Raw genomic sequence first — 17,771 nt, 5'->3', positions numbered from 1 at the left:
ACACATGTTATTGTATTACCTATCAAATGTTGCATTCCAATTTAAGGAAAAAGTTAGTATAATGACGCCCATTTCATTTTAAGTAGTAAAGGTGATATGTGATAATATATATATAAAATATGTGCACTGGCAACCAAGGATGAAATTCATAATGAAAAAATCATTTGGCTTCTCTGGGATTCGAACCTGAATATCTTTAGTGGCTTGGTTATAATGGGTAGCAAACCTGACCAGCAATTGGGAGATGCAGGTGTGATTCTCACCGAAGCTTAATGATTTTTTCATGACAAATTTTACTTTTGGTGGTAATATCTTTGAACTCATGTGCGTGACAGCATACAAAGTTTCTATTTTCATTCTTTGCTTTGATTTTAAGTCAAGTCTGGCATATGCAATTATAACTAGTAAGTAATCATTCATTGAATCAGTAATTTTCTATTTTTTGTTTGTAACTTGGATGCGTTGATAAGTAGACTGAATTAATGTATTTTATTTGTAAGAAGCGCAAGAAATATCATATGTATGCTACAATCAGGCAGTAATCCATGTAATACATAATTGTGTATTGTTACCCTATTTTTCTTTTTTTTCTATTAGATCTTTTAGAAAGTGCATATGTTTTTGTAATGACAATAAGTACCTGTGACATCAACTTATTATCCTTATTACAAATTTGGTGGTCTTGGTTTTGTTCAAGATGACATTTTTCCTCCAAGTTTCAGAGGATCATTAATAGCTTCAGGGGTGACATATTTACCCGCGTTAAAGCCTAAATCAGTAAATCATAATTATATTACAATAAAAAAATCATTGTAAAGTAGTATTTTTATAGATAAGTATCTATAAAAATACTACTTTACAAATAGTACTAGCAATTTTAAATTGTTTGCAAAGATTCAAACTTCATCCAAACGACAACAATTTCTGGTAAGTATATTGATTGGGTAATTTCATTGTGCCTTGTAAGGGTTATCGCTAGGGTATCTATGCATCCTCTATCCAATCTTGTGATAACAAGGGAAGAAGTCAGGATGATTGTATTTGTAGAATTGACTTCTAGACAATTTTCTTTACTGAAGTCTAAATTAAATTTATACACTGTGAAATTATGGATTCCTGTTGATATTTTATACAGTATGTTATGATTTATTTAGTTATCATTATGTTCCGTCTAGTGTAAATATTTTAGGCATTGCTTATTTTTCATATGCATATGCAAAATGAAATGATGACCCCTTTTAACCTCACTTAGGTAGATATCTTATGGTTTTGCCATCTATTATGTTTATTCTTTCCTTCTGTTTATAGGTTGTCTGAAGATGGGAATGATGAGGTGGAGCTGAGTGATGGAGAAGAAAAAGGTGAACCAGAGGATGTCATGTCGGATGAAGATGACTCTCCTGTAAAGGAGAAAAAGAGAGCTCAGAAGATGAAAAAAAGAATGAAATATCTTGGTAAACTTATGCGAAAGATTTTCTTGGAAAACCACCCAGGTGAGACTGTGGAAGGAGAAGTAGCTGAGAAAGATGAAGACAAAACTAATGCTGATAAAGAAGGAAATGATCCAGTGGAAGGAGGGGAAAAAGAAACTAATCCTATTGAGCCTACTCAAGAGCTCGATTGTCAAGCAATGGAAAAAATTCAAACTCAGACCGCTCTTGTCCAGTTTTTAGAGGTGTGTGTCTATGTATATGCCATATTTTTCTCTCCAATATCCCATGCATTCTGATTATAAGAATAACCAAATTTCACTTGAAATCTCTTCATCTGTTTTATAAATTTTCTCTCCAGTAGACCCATGCCTCGAATAGTGCAAGGGATGCATTCCTTGGGGTCTTTGCGCCATACGAATTTGCGTTATATGAGAGTGTTTTAACATTGGGAAGATAGGGATGCGTTCCTGGTAGCATAGATGTTGATTATCGAATTCCCTCTAAACCAGATATATTCCTATTAATAGCCTTAGAAAACCTTATTCATATAAACTTTTGAAGTTTAAAAGATCTTTAAAGATAGTAGGCATGCACTCAAAGACTTTTATTCATGTAAAAGAAAATTCTTACGGGCGTTTGAAATTCCCTCCTGTTGTGCGGGTGGGCTAACATCTCTTATCTCAGGGGCTCATAATGCATTGCCGGCAGTGGACGAATTTTCAAACCATCCTAAAAACAATTATTGTGTCACCCAGGCCCCTTTGTTGCTCATCCAAATAACAGGCTTGTGCTAATTTGAATACCATTTCATTGTTCACAGAGTTAGTGAATGATAAATCATAGCTGGCTTTAATTTGAAGTCCCCTGAGGCATTAGCAGCTACGTGAAACAGTCTTTAAATAAGTGGCAGATACAGATGGGGGGTACAGGGGGCGTGTGCCCCCCTACCTTGTGGGGCCGCCCGTATTGCCAAACATTGCAGAAACACAATTGTAACTTTTCTATATCATAAGATGGCATTGTCGTGTATTTTTACATAATCACTTTAATTTAAAACTTCTTAAACTTTGCATGTGACTTGACTATTTTTATTACGATCAAAGTAAAGGTAACTCAAGGTATCTTTTGCCAAGGTATCCTTGAGTTTTTTCTGTATCCGCTAACCTGACCCAGTTTTCCTTCCCTGACAGTGAATGAACGGGATTGCATTCTTTTCCAAAACAATATCGTCTCGTCAACACTAAAAACTAGTTGAGGGGGAAAGGAGCCACTTTCAATCACTGCTTGGAGTTCATCAGAAAATGTTGTGGTGACTGCACTATCAACACTTGAAATTCTGATGCAAAGACACTAGCATGATTTGTGGAGAAATTTAGTCACCTCAAGACACCTCAATGCAAATGACTGCCTAAAGCCTCTACCATTGTGGATACATGTCATGAAATCAGTATGAACTTGATTGATATCTTAGGTATAGGTGGATATAGGAGTGAGGCACGGTGGCACGTGCCCCCCCCCCCCCCCCAGATCCTTAGAAAATAAGCAAGATTTTTAATACTCATTATCATTATCATTGTACTCATTTTGTATTACGAGGTATCCTTGTGACCCCTCACCCCCCTCGGAACAAAATCCTAGATACAGCCTTTCTTGTGCCCCCCCCCCCCCACGCCCAAGAAAGAAATCCTGGATCCACCCTTGATCTTAGGCCTACCCAGGAATGTATGAAAATACATAACACTGTCTGTCTCTGAAATTTCAGACTTTTTCAGAGGGAAGCTACCGTATTTCTCCGAATATAGTCTCCCCCCCCTAATTTTGAGGCTTCAGTTTCGGGAAAAAATTTAAAAATGCGTTTGAATATAGTCCCAACTTTACTTTTACCATGTACATTTTTTGGAAAAGAAAAGGGGGACTATATTAAGATAAATACAGTATTTTGTTACCCTTTGCTTGAGTGTCCTAAACTCGATGGCCTTTGCCAAAGTCTGAGGCCAGGAGCTAAAATGTGTGCAGGGGTTAAACTTTGAACTAAAAAGTGGGGGTAATGTAATGCTTACCGTGGCTCATAAAGGCCATCTGTTTTTTTTAGATTTCTAGATCCAGATGAATTTTTGCATGTGGCAGTTTAATGTATGTTCTTAATGGCATGGTTATTAGCACTAGAAGGACCAGACCTATCATTTTGACGGGTAACCTCTACTTACTATATATGTACTATATATTGCCTAAAAAGTTTTTTCTGTCTTCTTCAATTTTTCTGACTTGTATTTATTTTATATGGTGTGTATTCTGTTAAAATATTAATTTTTTCAAATAGAAATGAAGTTTTACCACCTGTTTACCTTATAGGACCAACATTCATCAAAATGGCAAGTTAGGTGTTTCATTTTTATTTGTAATGATAAATTATTATTAAGGAAATTACCACACTATTTTACGTGTGGCCACTTTGGTGTTTTAGTTAGCACATTTATGTATGTAACATTTCTTATCACATTGTGATTGGAAGTATGTAATCAGCATATCTGCCATAAGGAGTGGCGTTTGGTAGGGCAGGGTAAGCAGGAGCTATGTGAATGCTGTTCGTATAAAATTTTTTATTATAAAATGATTGGTAAAAAATTACTCTTGATTTTATAAATAAAGAAGAAGGTTATATTTTTTTTAAAGTTGAAATTGCAATTGCAATTAATTTTAGCATAAACGAAGAAATGTTTAAATTAGTTACTTCCCTTCAAAATTATGGGTAATGGTCTTTCTAGGTAACCATCCGACCCCCGTCCTTCTAGTTTTAACAAGAAAGTTAATCATTTTAGATGGCTTTGCATTACCTATGTAATATGTTGATTTTTTTTACTTTATATTACAGGACAGTGTTGTTTTTGTTCGGCTGGTTTCCGAAATGGCTCTTCCTCGAATATGTTGTTTGCTGAGCTCAGATGCTTCAACTGATGTACTTGAAGCAATAGATTTTTTTACGTCAGCATTCCTATTTGGACTCACGGAAGCAAAAACTGGTGTCCGTGAGATGCTACGACTAGTATTTTCAAAGGATGCAGCTGTGAAAGATGCTGTTGTGGGTGCCTATGCTAAACTCTACCTTTCTCCTGATAATATTGCTGTCACAGAGCCAGCTGAAGGAGAGGAGAATCCTGAGGAGGAGGAGGCTCCTCAAGCCGGTGCTAGGCAGAACCCTAGGTAAAGTAGACTCTCTTCAATATCAACAATATTAATATGAAGTTTCCATTGTTACTAGGGACGTTCAAAAAGTGGGGTTATTTTATTGCCAAAAGTGGTGACATATTTTTACAAAAGCGATGCTGTTTTGCCCTGAAATCGGTGTTATTTTAACGACAAAATAATTGATGTTGATTGAAAGCCATGCTTTCACTGGCCCACCAATTGTTGTAAATTTAGGACATTATTCACCTATTTTATACATTTTATCCTTTGCGTATCCATATATCTAGCTGGCATAGGGAGAGAAATTACTTTTAAATGTCTGTAATTTCAAATGAAATATTGATATTTTGATCAAGTTGTCTTGTTTTAGATTTTTTCTCTTATCTGTTAACACAGTGCTATAGCAGGAAAGAAATCTTTCTGAGTCCACATTTGCAGAGGGGATCCAAATTGCTTAAAGGCACTTAGATACAAACATTACCTCAGACAATTTTAGCTCCTGGATTGCTTTAATTACACATATCCACTGAACCCCGAGAATTTTGCTTTGCCCACCCACGAATGACATAAAAGAAGGAGAGCAAGGAAACATGTTATTTCGGCATTCGTTCCCCTGCAGGAAAATCTCAGACGAAAATTTTCGGCTTTCGTCTCCCCAATCAACAAACTTCCTGCTGCATATTTTTGTCGTTAATAACATAAGGGCTAACTGCGCACGCAGCCAAAGCATCGATTTTTATTTTGCTTGATGCTAACGGTCGTAGTTGATTTCTTTGGATTGACACTCTAAAACGTTTGATGTAATTTAACGTAAATACCTCGAGGTAACTCTGTGATCCTTCTATTATAATCCCTAACACAAAATTTTGACGAAAAACAGTCCTCCAATTTCAATGTGACAACTTTGAACAACTGTTAAAAAGTACTTTCATTCCCTTCAGACAATATGCTTTATAATAATAATAATCTCTACAGGCACCTCGGTGGGTAGAAATCAGAAAAACAAATTTATTTTCAACATCAGTATATCACTACAAAAAAACCATCAGCAGTAATGCGATGGTTTTGGTAATATTTTGTTAAAATATTTATCTCAGAATATGCTGGATGATCACTTACAACACATATTAAACTGCTATCTGCCAAGTCAGCTCTTAGGCTACGGACTATGCTTCAGAATGGAATTCTTTCGCGTATACCAGAGAAGGTGTGTCCTTGTAGGCTAGGTTGTGGGGTAGGGGGATCTTGTTCTATAGGATCTTAGGTATGGGAGTATTCTATTATTATGCATGGAAGGGATGGATCCCAAAGAATGTGGGACCCCTCTAAGCAGCCAAATTGGATACCACTACTACTGAATTTTTTCCAGTACGTGTTTCCCAGCTTCTGTGCTACCTCAGTGACTTCCTCAGAGATGGTCAAGTCTTCAAGTGCTGAACCCTAATGCATGGTGATCAAGGTTGTCTAGGATTATCACCATGAGTTTTCTGTCAGCATGTCAGCGAGAGGATAGGGATAGCCCTGGAATGAGAGGGAGAATCAATTGGGCCAGGGCAAGAGAGGATTAAAGCTGGTGGCATAGAAATGGGTTCTTAAGGGGTGGAATGTCTTGATGTCCAGGAAGGATGGAAAACAGAGAAAGTCAATCCGTGAGTTTAGATCAGGAGGGGAATTGTGATTTAATAGATGATTTTCTGCCTTCAGGCCATTCTATTTGTTCAACCTCTGAATGAACTAAGCCAAATGCACAAAGGAAAATATCCTGAGACGGAGTTGCCAAGGTATTGAAGTTTCCACTCATGGGATATTTGATTTTAGGAAAATATCTGAATTTGAAATATGAAGTGTAGGTTTGTTTCCAAGAGTGGGTCATTGTAAATCATTCCGAAATAATTGCCTCCAATCTCTGAAAATGTGCCGCTGTCGAGGATAATTCCAAATTTGACTTTGAATTATATGTTAAGCGGTATTTCAAATTACCTGTACAACTAGCAGACGTTTTCTTATGCTGTTTGCTGGAGACTGCCCACAACTTCAAATTAAGAGGGTTTGAATTTACAAGGTTTTATTGTATTTCTCTTTTAGTCTCTACTCATTTTGCATATGTCTTCTATTTGCAGAACTAGAGCTGTTCGTATTGTAAAGAATCTGACCGGGCTTGTGATTGGAGCAAATATATGTGAGAGAGATTCAATAGAAGAACTAGTGCGTGAATGGGTGATTTCTGAGGATATTGATGGTCACTGTATAAAGGTAAGTCCACCATGTTTTAGTCATTTTAAAGATTTTGATTTTATATTTTTTAATGGTAATCTCAGTTGTTTTATGTTATCTTTTGTATTTCTCATATGTTATCTTTTGTATTTCAGGTTCTTTGGGAACGATTTTCTGGAGCTTTGGCTGGCACTACCCCCAATGAGAGCCGTGCTGCGGCTGTTCTGCTAGGAATGGCTGCTGGGTAATATTTTCATGGACAAAATTATTGTCTGTGTTCGTATTTTACTCATCCAGTAAGGTGCCAATAAATAATCATCCAATTCACCAAATACATAGGAAACTCATATACTACTGTAACACCAGTGAAAGCAATGGACGGATTCAGCTGGAGGGAGGAAGGGAACCAAGCATATTAACAGACAGACAAAAGCTGAATGGCGTTTATTGTGTCTACTCAATGACATCTTGTGTGTGACTGCCTCGAACCAACAGTACCTCGATGTCTTGGTGTACCCCTCGTGGCTTCATGCTAAGGCCTCATTGGCTCCCAATGTTGTCAGTGCATGGAGCATTTAGGCAAAAAGTACACTGCAGACTCAATAGGTGAGAGGGAGGGACACAAATGCTAGCGAAAAGGGAGGAAGTGGGTGGGTAAAGGAATGCCAACTCAGGCACAAGCATGTCTCGGGGACAGGAAAGGAAAAGTACTAATGAAAGAGGTGAACACGAATTCGTAGGCTGGTAAGCAGTATTACACTACCTTTGGATATACAGCAACCTCACTTATTCACTGATTTTTTGGTCCCATGAATGATACCATATATTTCCAACCTCCCACATGAAATTTTTCATTTATACAATGACCTCGGTTATGAAGTGACTCCTCTGCTCCCATGTTGTGAAATACCTCACCAGTATAATATGTCATAGAGCTGTCTTATGGAAAGATTGCATGTTCAGTAGAGTCATGGTATAGGGTTTTTCAAGTGGGATTACATTTTAAACACGAAATGTGGAAATACACCAGTGGTCCTACCAATTTTTTCTAAGGTTTTAAAATTAATGATTGGAACAACTTTCTATGAGCAAAAGAAATAAATTTTAGCCACGAATAGGTGCTGCATCCAGCAAAAAAGTTTTCATTTATTTAATGTGCTCTTCCCAATTGCAGCAAGCACTTTAAAAAACAGGTAAAAATTATAAAAGAAATTATGATAAGCAATTTTTGAATGACATTTTAGGACAATTATAATATCAATTACTTTTAAAACATTGCTTCCCTTAATGTAATGGTGGGCCGTAATTAAAATTGATTATTCCATTTTTAATGAATATGCATACATTCAAAACCTGGGGGTGGGGGAATTTTTTAAAAACAGGGTACCAAGTGGAGGGTTTTAAACTAATTTTAACACTTTTCATTATCGAAAAACTTCATTTTTCTAAGATATCTTTTGTAAATTCATGATTTTCTAATAGTTTGTTTTCTTTTATGAAGCAAAGTTAATTTGTTTTTATATTTTGCCGAGAGGGTATAGGGGGGTCTGGACCCCTTCTCACTACCCCACAGGGAGACAGTCCTCTTCAGTATAACTGCGCAAGTTTTAGCAATGAAGCATCATTTTATGTTTTACTTTTTTGTACTATTGTCTTATATGGTGCTATGTATCATGTCATATCTTTTAACCAATTTGAAAAGTATGAACTATGTTTATGATTTTTCATTATCATTATGTTTATGTTTATTCATTTCAAGTGCTGAAGTTCAGACCATATGGACCAACTTAGATGTTATGGTGAAAGTAGGTCTCAAAGGTGAGAGGGGTCAACCAGATGATGGTGGCGAAAGAATCGAACCAGCTTTTGACTCGCTAATGGTGTGTGAAGTATGTGAAGCCCTTCTAAAAATGGCATTAACCCATAAAAAGAAGCAGGACCCTCTTGATCCCCCTTTAAGGTGAGTTTTTGTTTTCCATTTTTCATGATGCTGTATTTAATGAAGCTAAATTTTATATTTGGTTTGCTCCAAGTACAGTACACTCCAGGGTTGATAAATATCATGATTTAAAAAAAAAATCATTTTTGTTGATTTTTTTTATTTAAATCGGATTTTATTGATTTAAATGAGATTTTTATGATTCTCCATTCATCAAAAATTCAGTTATTTGCAAAACTAACTATTTGGGCAGCATATTGGAGAATGATCGTTTGCAGAAACAACAAGAGGCAACATACTCCAAACTCAATACAACATTTAGTCAATCAGGGGAGAGAACTATGGAAATGCCAATGGTATCAAATTAAAAATTACACCAGCATAATATAAAATTGCCATTGGAAGTATCAATTGTACTATATTCTGCAGTTCTAAAGCATATGAAGTTTAGAAAAATTCTGTAATTGCAACTTTGTATGGTGCCTACGCTTAGAAGTTAAATCAGAAAACAATTTTTTTTCAACGGATACACTAGTATTCTAACCAAAGCCATTTTTTTAAATTTTCATGTTACATGCATTCCTACAGTATCATTTCTATTGAAGAGCCACCATTGTGCTGATAACTGTCGATTCATTGTATTAATTAAGAAATAAAAATCAAAATTATGCATTTACAGCTTCCTTTTCTTGACTCTTTAAGAATCAAACATAAAGGTCACATTATGATATAAATCACCTGATTTAAAAAAATAAAAATCAAGTGATTAAAATCAAAGTGATTTAAATCAATTAACCCTGGTACACTCCCGATTATCTGGGCTAATGATGGGGAGAGACGGCACGAATAATGGAAAACACGGATAACCCAAACTTTCACTTAAATGTCTTGCAATGATCTTAATTTACTTAAACAATATATATTATTATTTATGCAGGTATTGTCATTTTAGAGTGCTTTCCGGACTCATTGAGAGCTTTCTTCTCCAGTTCGCGATTTTTTCAGCGGTGATAACATGGTTGTACTCATATTATTAATGCTCCATGTTAGGCATGGTTTCTAAAACCACACATCGGTGGCTGCATGATCACGGATACAGTAAGGTGGTTTGCACAAATGCTTCAAAACCACTGCTCGACGTCGGAAACTACACTGTCAGGCACCACGCCATGTTGTCGCATCTCGCACAAGTTGCCCAGGTTGCAACTGCTGCGGGACGTGTAACCTTGAGCGCGGTCGCATACAGCGACGCTTGGAAAGCAGGAACACGGTGCTCCCATGGATGCTGCTAGCTAGCGATCGCTTCCGTTTTACAAAGGGGATTCTAATGGAAATAATAATCCTGGTGTATCCTTGCATTAATGCATTAATCCTATGATCTTGCGTCCCATTTTATTTTTTTAAAGATTGTGGAAAAAATTGAGGGAGAGTAAAAATTATGCACGGACAATCCGCAACCCGGATGAGCCCCAGCCGGATAATCGGGAATCTGCTGTATTTGAACAACTTGTTGGAGGAAGTCACTGTCAACTTTGGTGGATATCAATAGCATGATGATGGTTGTTGAGATGATTGTTTAAGTCACAATGATGATTTTTCAGCAATTGCTGGCAAGAGGCAACAATGGGTTTTGTACAAGCAACTGTGATGGTTGTGAAGTGACTGTTTCAGTTATGTCATCAGCTGCTATTGTATGCCAAGCATGATTGAAAAGAAGCATACATTTTTGTTTGTTTACTATATTGATTACATGAGGAAGAAATAACTATTAATTTGCCATGCTTAGTATTTCTATTGAAGGGAAACACTAAAAATCAGTCTTTATGAAAGAGAACTGAATATGAATAACCATAATATATATTAATCATACACTACCTGCTGCAGCCATGGTTCATTTTATATACAGTAAAACCTCCATATGCTTTTATGTGTTTCTCCAAAGTAATTTACCATTTTTTTTCAACGCAGAAAGTTTTATGAAAGCTACAGTCTCAGTAAAAGAAAAATTATTGATTGATAGCTTGTTTGTTTCTGGTATTTGTATTTAGGAATGGAGTCAATATTTTTTAATTTTGAGGAGAGTATTTTGTCATTTTTCTGTTGTGAAATACCTTGAAATTTTGCTGGCAAAACCCTGCAATCATTTAATTTTTGAACATTTTATCTTTATGGAATTTTCTTCATTTCAGATTGCTGTCTGATCACACAATTTTCACAACATTGTGTGATATTATTATCAAGGGTCTTTGGGACTTTGAAGATTCTTATTTTTCACCTATGGCTTCACTGGCTATCGATGTGATATACCAGGTGAGTTTAAAAACATACTTTTGGATTAATCATACAAAATTCAAGATTTATATTGCCTAATAATTCATATGGCCATTGCAAACAATCCTTGCTGTACATAGCCATCCTGGAGATATTGTTCAAATCCATGAAAGGTGCTTTTCATGGCATTATATCAATATTTCTCTCATGTCCCAATTTATAATATTTAATCGATTCAATCAATTGTTTTTAATATTCAACTTTGGCAATGTTGGTGTCTTCACCATACTCTATACAAAAGCATGACTTAGGTAATTATGTATTTGGAAAGAAGCAATCTTCATCTAACTCTTATCAAAGAGTACCAGAGAGCTCTAATTTATGAAACCCTATGCATTAGCTCTTTGGAATTCTCACTGATGGTGCTGGTGTATTGTTAGAAGTGTCTTATCTGTTTAATTATTGTTGTACCTGTCATTTATTTGAGGAGTGTGTCGAGAGCTCACCACAGCCATGTACCAGACTAACTGGCACCGTGCCTGGACTGGGCAGAGATTTCTCCTCTAGCGAAGGTGTTTTCTTGCAGTATTGTTAGTCAAAAGTTATAATGTGAGATGTGCCATTATGAATAGTCTGTGCATTGCCTTATTATCAAAAACTTGTTTATGCCATGCTGCCGACCACAAGCTGCTGCTGTTCCGTATGACTGTCTCCATGTTGTATTCAAATCTAGGCCATCATGCACGCTTAATCATCTCATCACTTGGAAATTTATCTTGGTTTCCACTCCCAATTTCTTGAAGCAAATTCCTGGTCACTAATCACTAATTCATGCTGTGTAAATCCCCAGGCTTACCAGAGGTTCAAGCAGGAAAAATATGTAGAGATGCAATGGTGATTCACTCATAGAACATTTATAGCCTTAGCTGGTGTATTTTTCATGCAATTGCAGTGTTATGTAGGTATTTCTCTTTAATTCAAATGCATGAAGAGAAAGGTGGAGAAGCCCCTAACCAATTAAAGGACAGCAGAGGATGATGGTGTGGGTATGGGAATGAGAACATGGAGTGGTGTTTGGTTTGCATGGGGTATACAAGTAAAAAAAAAAGGCAGATCCAAAAACAATCTTGTTGACATCAGTTTGTATCGTCCCAGCACCACCAATCTCCTCAATCAATTGATTGGTTTTATCTTTTTTCTGTCCGTTCCACTTCCATGTTAATTCAGCTAATGAAATTAATGAAAGCAAATGAAACTGCAGTCGCAACCCATTTCCAAAATTAAATCTGTGGACCTGTAAACCAAAATTAAGATGAAACATGAGCGTGAAAGTGACATCTTCATGTTTATTTCAATTACAGATATTTTCTCAGGCAAGGACTACCTTGCCTATGAAAATATCAGCAGCTTTAAGCATTAGTATCCTAGAACTGCACTTCTGTGGCTGCATGGTGGTGCAATCGTGCATTACTTGCTTTTGTGAAAGCTTATATTTATTTTTTGGTGTCACAAATTGCTCAACTGCACCCCATGCTCACAGAACTGCAAATATATTCTAAATATTTTGTTCTGGATATTTGTTCAGCTCAAAGTTTTTACTTCTCTTATCTTTTCTTCATTTAGATGGCTGAAAAACCTGACTCCATCTGTGGCCAGATAATCAAGGATATCTGCATGGAAATTAAAGACAAATATCTGGGCGGTAAAGGAAATGAAGGCAATGATGGTGATAAGAAAGAATCTCAGCCGTTGGTGAGAATATTGGATTTTTCCTAGCTAGTTGTAAACATATCTAATCAACCAAATTGGTGTTGCATTAAATACTCCTACACATATGTATCCATTTTCTCAGTTAAATATACATATCTTCTTTAATTGGTAGCAAGACTAAAACATATACATAGCAACTGCTCAAAAGGTAGGAAAAGTAACTTCTATTAGAGCCATGTTAGAACTTTAATCAAGAGCCATCTTATGGTAAGAAGAAGGATTAAGGTTATCGTGTCCTATTAGGGTGAATGTTTCATGTGTTTTCCCCATGGTGTGATCCTTGATGCCCTACAGTTTGGTGAGCAATCGTACTTTTGTCTTATAGTGACATGAAGAAATTTCTATTTAATAGTCTACCCTCAATAACTGAACAGTGTTAAAAACCCATAAAATCTTTTCCATCACTCTGATTACTATATTTTTGGGTGTTCATGTTGAGCATTTTGGATATGTTTAAAAATGTTCTTTTTTGGTTGTTGGGGTTCATTTTTTTTCAATTTTCCATTAGCTTCTAATGTGTATGTATTGAAATCAAGCGACTATAAGTAATCTTAGTGGGTGTATTCATGCCTGTGATACCCAGCATTAAAAAGGAAAAGTAATTTTAATGACATTTGATAAAGGAAGAATCTTATGCCTGTTTAATTTCTTCAAATTTCAGACTCAAGGTTCAACAGAAGATGAAGGAAAGCCTAAGGAGTTGATGGGTCCCCCAGCACCACCACCTCCATTGAATACTATGCAAATACCAAATCCTGTTTTGGCACGTCTAATGTTTGTTGTAGGGCATGTAGCTTTCCGCGAGGTGGGTGTACATATGAGCTTGAGAGACCCATGCATTCTATTCGGCCATTAGTCTGTTGGTGTGATATTAGCCTGTGTATAATATACTCTGATAAAATTACTGTTACCCAAGCAGCACTATGGCTGATAATAATTGTTTATTAACTAATATTTTTTGCATTATATAACTAATGATTTGATGCTATTTTTCAGTTTGTTTACTTGGACACCCAAGTATTCACTGAGCTCAAACGTCGTAACAATGTTCGTGAAAAGATTCAAGAAAAGGATCAAGCTGGTAAGAAAGGAAAGCAAAAATCAAAACGATCTGGAGGTAGTGCCAACATGTCTTCTAAAACATTGTCTGTCAGTGCCTCGGAAAAAAGCAGGGTAAGTTAAAAATCTTTTATTTTTAATGGTAAATACAGTCATTGAAATTTAAAATTATTTTTATTCAAATTATCTCCAATGTATGCCTCATTATGTCAAATGTATAATGTCTGTATTTCATTGATATACAATTTACTGTCCAAGTAGGCAGTAATTGCATTGATCCATGTTTATTTAGTTCTCATTCTTTAAATTTTTTACAGCATGAAGTTAGTAAATCTGAGGATGGGGAAGATGATGTCATTGGTGCTGTTGCTGATGATGCTGAAGCTGAATTCATCCGTAATGTTTGTGAAATGGAGCTGGTCGGTGGAAATAATTTGCTATCTCTGTTATGGTGAGAATAGAATACTATTAGCCTGCCTTTGGTTGCATTAGTTATAGATATGGTGTTTAGTCTAGTGAATGAACTTAATGAATAGATATTGTATGCTTTAAAAGTGAGAGAGTTAAGAAGAACCATACATAACTTTGGATCGTGTTTTCTTTGATATTTTTTAAGCTCTGTTAACAGTCCCATTAGCTAAAAATCCTGGATTGGGATGTGGGAATACTAAAAAATTTGAGTTGAGTCAAGTAGTTGGTACTCAACTTGAGTTCTTCGAGTACCATTACAAATGTTGTGTCAAGTAGTTTTGGTCTCGGAACTGTCGAGGCCAGAAATCTACCAACAGAAGGTGCTTTCATCAAACTCATCTGGGAATATCATTTGTAAAGTTAATAAATCGTTCTATTACCTTGGCCTGAGAGTTTCAGCTTGCTTTATATGCAGCTGTCAATGTGTGCACCGATTATCTTTTTGCCAGCAACGGTGGTAGCTGACCCTCTACCGGTTTGGCAGTGTATGCGGAGTGGACTGCTGCATTGCTCATAATCTTATGTGATGCCTCTATGCCCAACCCTACTTTCCGCACTCAAACGCCGAGAAAATACATAAAAATTATAAAGATTTCTATGAAAAAAATATGTAACTTTTAAGTACATATTAGTTGACAATGCTGATTGACCTGTACTTGACAGCACATCTGTTAGCCTATTTGTGTTCTACATACATTCGATGTTGATTGTTGTTTATTCCTTTGTTGACATTTAGTTTCATTGTTGAACTTACTAAATGAGAGTTGCATAGGTTAATTAAACAAAGCCATAAATAAAGAATGATTTATTTTGGTCAACAAAGCTAAGTTCTTTAGTTCATTTGCTTTGATCTCTTTAATTCCATGAAGATTCAAGATCCATAAAAATTGTTGATATATTTTTTAATAAAAATTCCCAAGGTTTGTAAATCTTGCAATTGTGGTAAGAAAGTACATGTCCATTCCAGCCACACAAGTGAGTTGCGAAAGACAATTTTCTGCAGGCAGTAATACTGTAAAACTGTAACATGGAGGTGTGAAAACATGCTGCCTGAACATGTGGAACAATTGGTTTTTATGCATGAGAATTTTAAGGTATCAAATATTAAATAATTCATGTATTTATAATATGTATTTATTATAATTATGCGAATGAAATTATTCAAACTCAGGGCTCTTCCTAGCAGTTGGGATAAATGTGTCGATATACCATTAGGGATTAATTCATTTCAATTTTGCTTATGGAATTGTTTAAGATGCATCAAAGTTCATTCATCTCCTGATTCTGACTCAATTACCATCGACGTTCCTCATCATCTTTTCCTCAGGCTAAGCTAAACTATGCATTCAGAAGAGAAAATTTGCCTGGGAATTGGGAAAATGAGAATATGTTAGTGCTAGCGTTGTCCTATTGATAATCCAGAAATTACCATACTAGACTAGAGATCAAAAAGAAGAATTCGCACATTCCTAATCATTCACAATCCAAACCAGGATAAGAAATTTTGTTTATGAATTGACAGTACAAAACATAACGCCTATAACATTTTGAAATAATAAATTTAATATTGTTGTCAATTATACCAAATTTATTTTTAAGAGAATATTTATTAGCAATCTATAATCTTGGATTTGGCTGTTTTCTTGATGTTATGCTCTTAAATAGTCTGTATTTCTTAGCCATTTTTCTTCGTATTTTCTTTGCAGCCCTTTGGTGGTTACGGTATGTGCTAAACCCAAAAGATATCATGACAGTTCCCTACGTGTCTCAGTGGTGCTAGCATTGTCAAAATACATGTGTGTTTCTTCTGTGATATGTCAGAGATACATGCAGGTAAGTGTTTGGTGTTTTAGGTGTATTAATTAGCCTGGTTATTCTCTAGTATAGCGTAAGCCACCTGCCCTTAAACTTTACAAAATTAGGCAAATGGTAAAGGTATATCCTAAAAAAATGAAAATATTCAGGAAATTATTTTTTTGGAATCATTATATTTATGTAACATCAGCTGTGTTATAAGAAGCTATTTTATAAAGCTGGCTTAATTGATATTATATTTCGTGTTGTGGGTGAATGGCTATGTTGGAATATGTGAATAGCTGCCTCCATAAATCTGCTATTGCTTTTGAAGCCATTCATATTTCACCATCTCTTGCCTAAAAAGTTTTACTACTGTCATAAATACTAGTGGTTTTCTGAAATGTGATCCACTACAACATCTGCTGTGGACTCATTAATACAAACAGCATTCTAAGAAAATTTCATTAATACAAAGTTAAGTCGTGTTCCATAAAAGAAGAGTGTGCTAACTTATGGTGAAACTAACAATATCATAAAATCACAAATATAAGTGCTGATATTAGGGATGGTCAGATCAGAAACATCGGATCCAAAGTCACATAAGACATCGAATTTGGATCCAAAATTTTAAATCATATCTTCAGTGAATGCAATAAGAGTGGAAACTCATTGTCCCTCCCCCGTCTCTCCGACTGAACTTTTTCAGCCGACCCACTTCAAATTCACCCCATTTTGGCTGGCAGCATGTATGTGAGTCACCTATTGTACTCTGTAGTGTCTGACGATAGCTTTCGGCAATTGGATTACGTACACAAGATTCAAAAATAGAATGAGACCGAACGAGATTTCTGAGAGTATTTATGTTTTTTTAAGATCTTATAGATTGATGTGAAGCTTTTTAGTTACAACAAAGCTATACCAATACTCAACACAGTCCAAATAGCTCAATTATCAAAGAAACAAGCATGGCATGATCACACTCACTCAAGTCATGACGGACTGGAAACGAAAACTGCGTACATCACATAGCTCACCCAGCTTCTCCTTGAAGCCTATGACATCACTAAGCTGCAAGATCTGATGTGTCGGCCTTTGGCTCGCTTGTTCGTGGCCTTGTTGCTTGTAAGACAGAGCGAGTGCGTTCCTTCCCCTCCACTTCTCCTATACGTGCTTCTGCAGCCCAACCCCTTCCAGAGATGCCGTCTCATTCTGTTCGCCACAGTTGACATCTATATCACTCTTGTGTTGCATATTTCGCAGTTGCAATTTTATTTTAATGATAAACTATACTTATAAAAATGTCTTCCAAAGTGTGGAAACATTACTATTTGGATAGAGAGAACTGAATATATGCCATGTGCGTGCACAGTGGCGTAAAACTATTGCGAGGAAGAGCAAAATCCTCCTCACTGCTACTGAAGCATTTACGACTGAAATACAAGTCAGTATGCAATGAGAAAGGGACAAATTTGGAGGAAACTTGCGTGAGGAAAATTTGAAATTATTAAAATGTGTATAAAAATCAAATGTATTCCTTTTATTGCATGTACCCAGAAGAAACTTGAATAATTACTCATTTTATTGCATGAAATTAAAAAAAGCATTTGGATCTGAAAATATGCAAAATTCCG

At 35.9% G+C, this 17,771-nt stretch overlaps 1 protein-coding gene across 1 annotated transcript in view; it reads left to right on the top strand.

The window, feature by feature from the left end:
* The window catches only part of LOC124163803 (condensin complex subunit 1), a 45,138-nt gene that overhangs the window by 11,422 nt on the left and 15,945 nt on the right, over positions 1 to 17,771 (top strand). Inside the window, exons 11-21 of the mRNA XM_046540899.1 lie at positions 1,309 to 1,675; positions 4,306 to 4,634; positions 6,740 to 6,872; positions 6,989 to 7,077; positions 8,593 to 8,793; positions 10,962 to 11,082; positions 12,667 to 12,795; positions 13,475 to 13,618; positions 13,810 to 13,986; positions 14,190 to 14,323; positions 16,050 to 16,176. Coding sequence (XP_046396855.1) covers positions 1,309 to 1,675; positions 4,306 to 4,634; positions 6,740 to 6,872; positions 6,989 to 7,077; positions 8,593 to 8,793; positions 10,962 to 11,082; positions 12,667 to 12,795; positions 13,475 to 13,618; positions 13,810 to 13,986; positions 14,190 to 14,323; positions 16,050 to 16,176 — 1,951 coding nt within the window. The remainder of the gene's footprint in view (positions 1 to 1,308; positions 1,676 to 4,305; positions 4,635 to 6,739; positions 6,873 to 6,988; positions 7,078 to 8,592; positions 8,794 to 10,961; positions 11,083 to 12,666; positions 12,796 to 13,474; positions 13,619 to 13,809; positions 13,987 to 14,189; positions 14,324 to 16,049; positions 16,177 to 17,771) is intronic.

This window comes from Ischnura elegans, chromosome 1 (assembly GCF_921293095.1).
Source record: "Ischnura elegans chromosome 1, ioIscEleg1.1, whole genome shotgun sequence".
In the NCBI taxonomy this organism is placed as follows: domain Eukaryota; kingdom Metazoa; phylum Arthropoda; class Insecta; order Odonata; family Coenagrionidae; genus Ischnura; species Ischnura elegans.
Note: the sequence above shows the minus strand (reverse complement) of the source record. Positions and strands in the feature narration are given on the sequence as shown.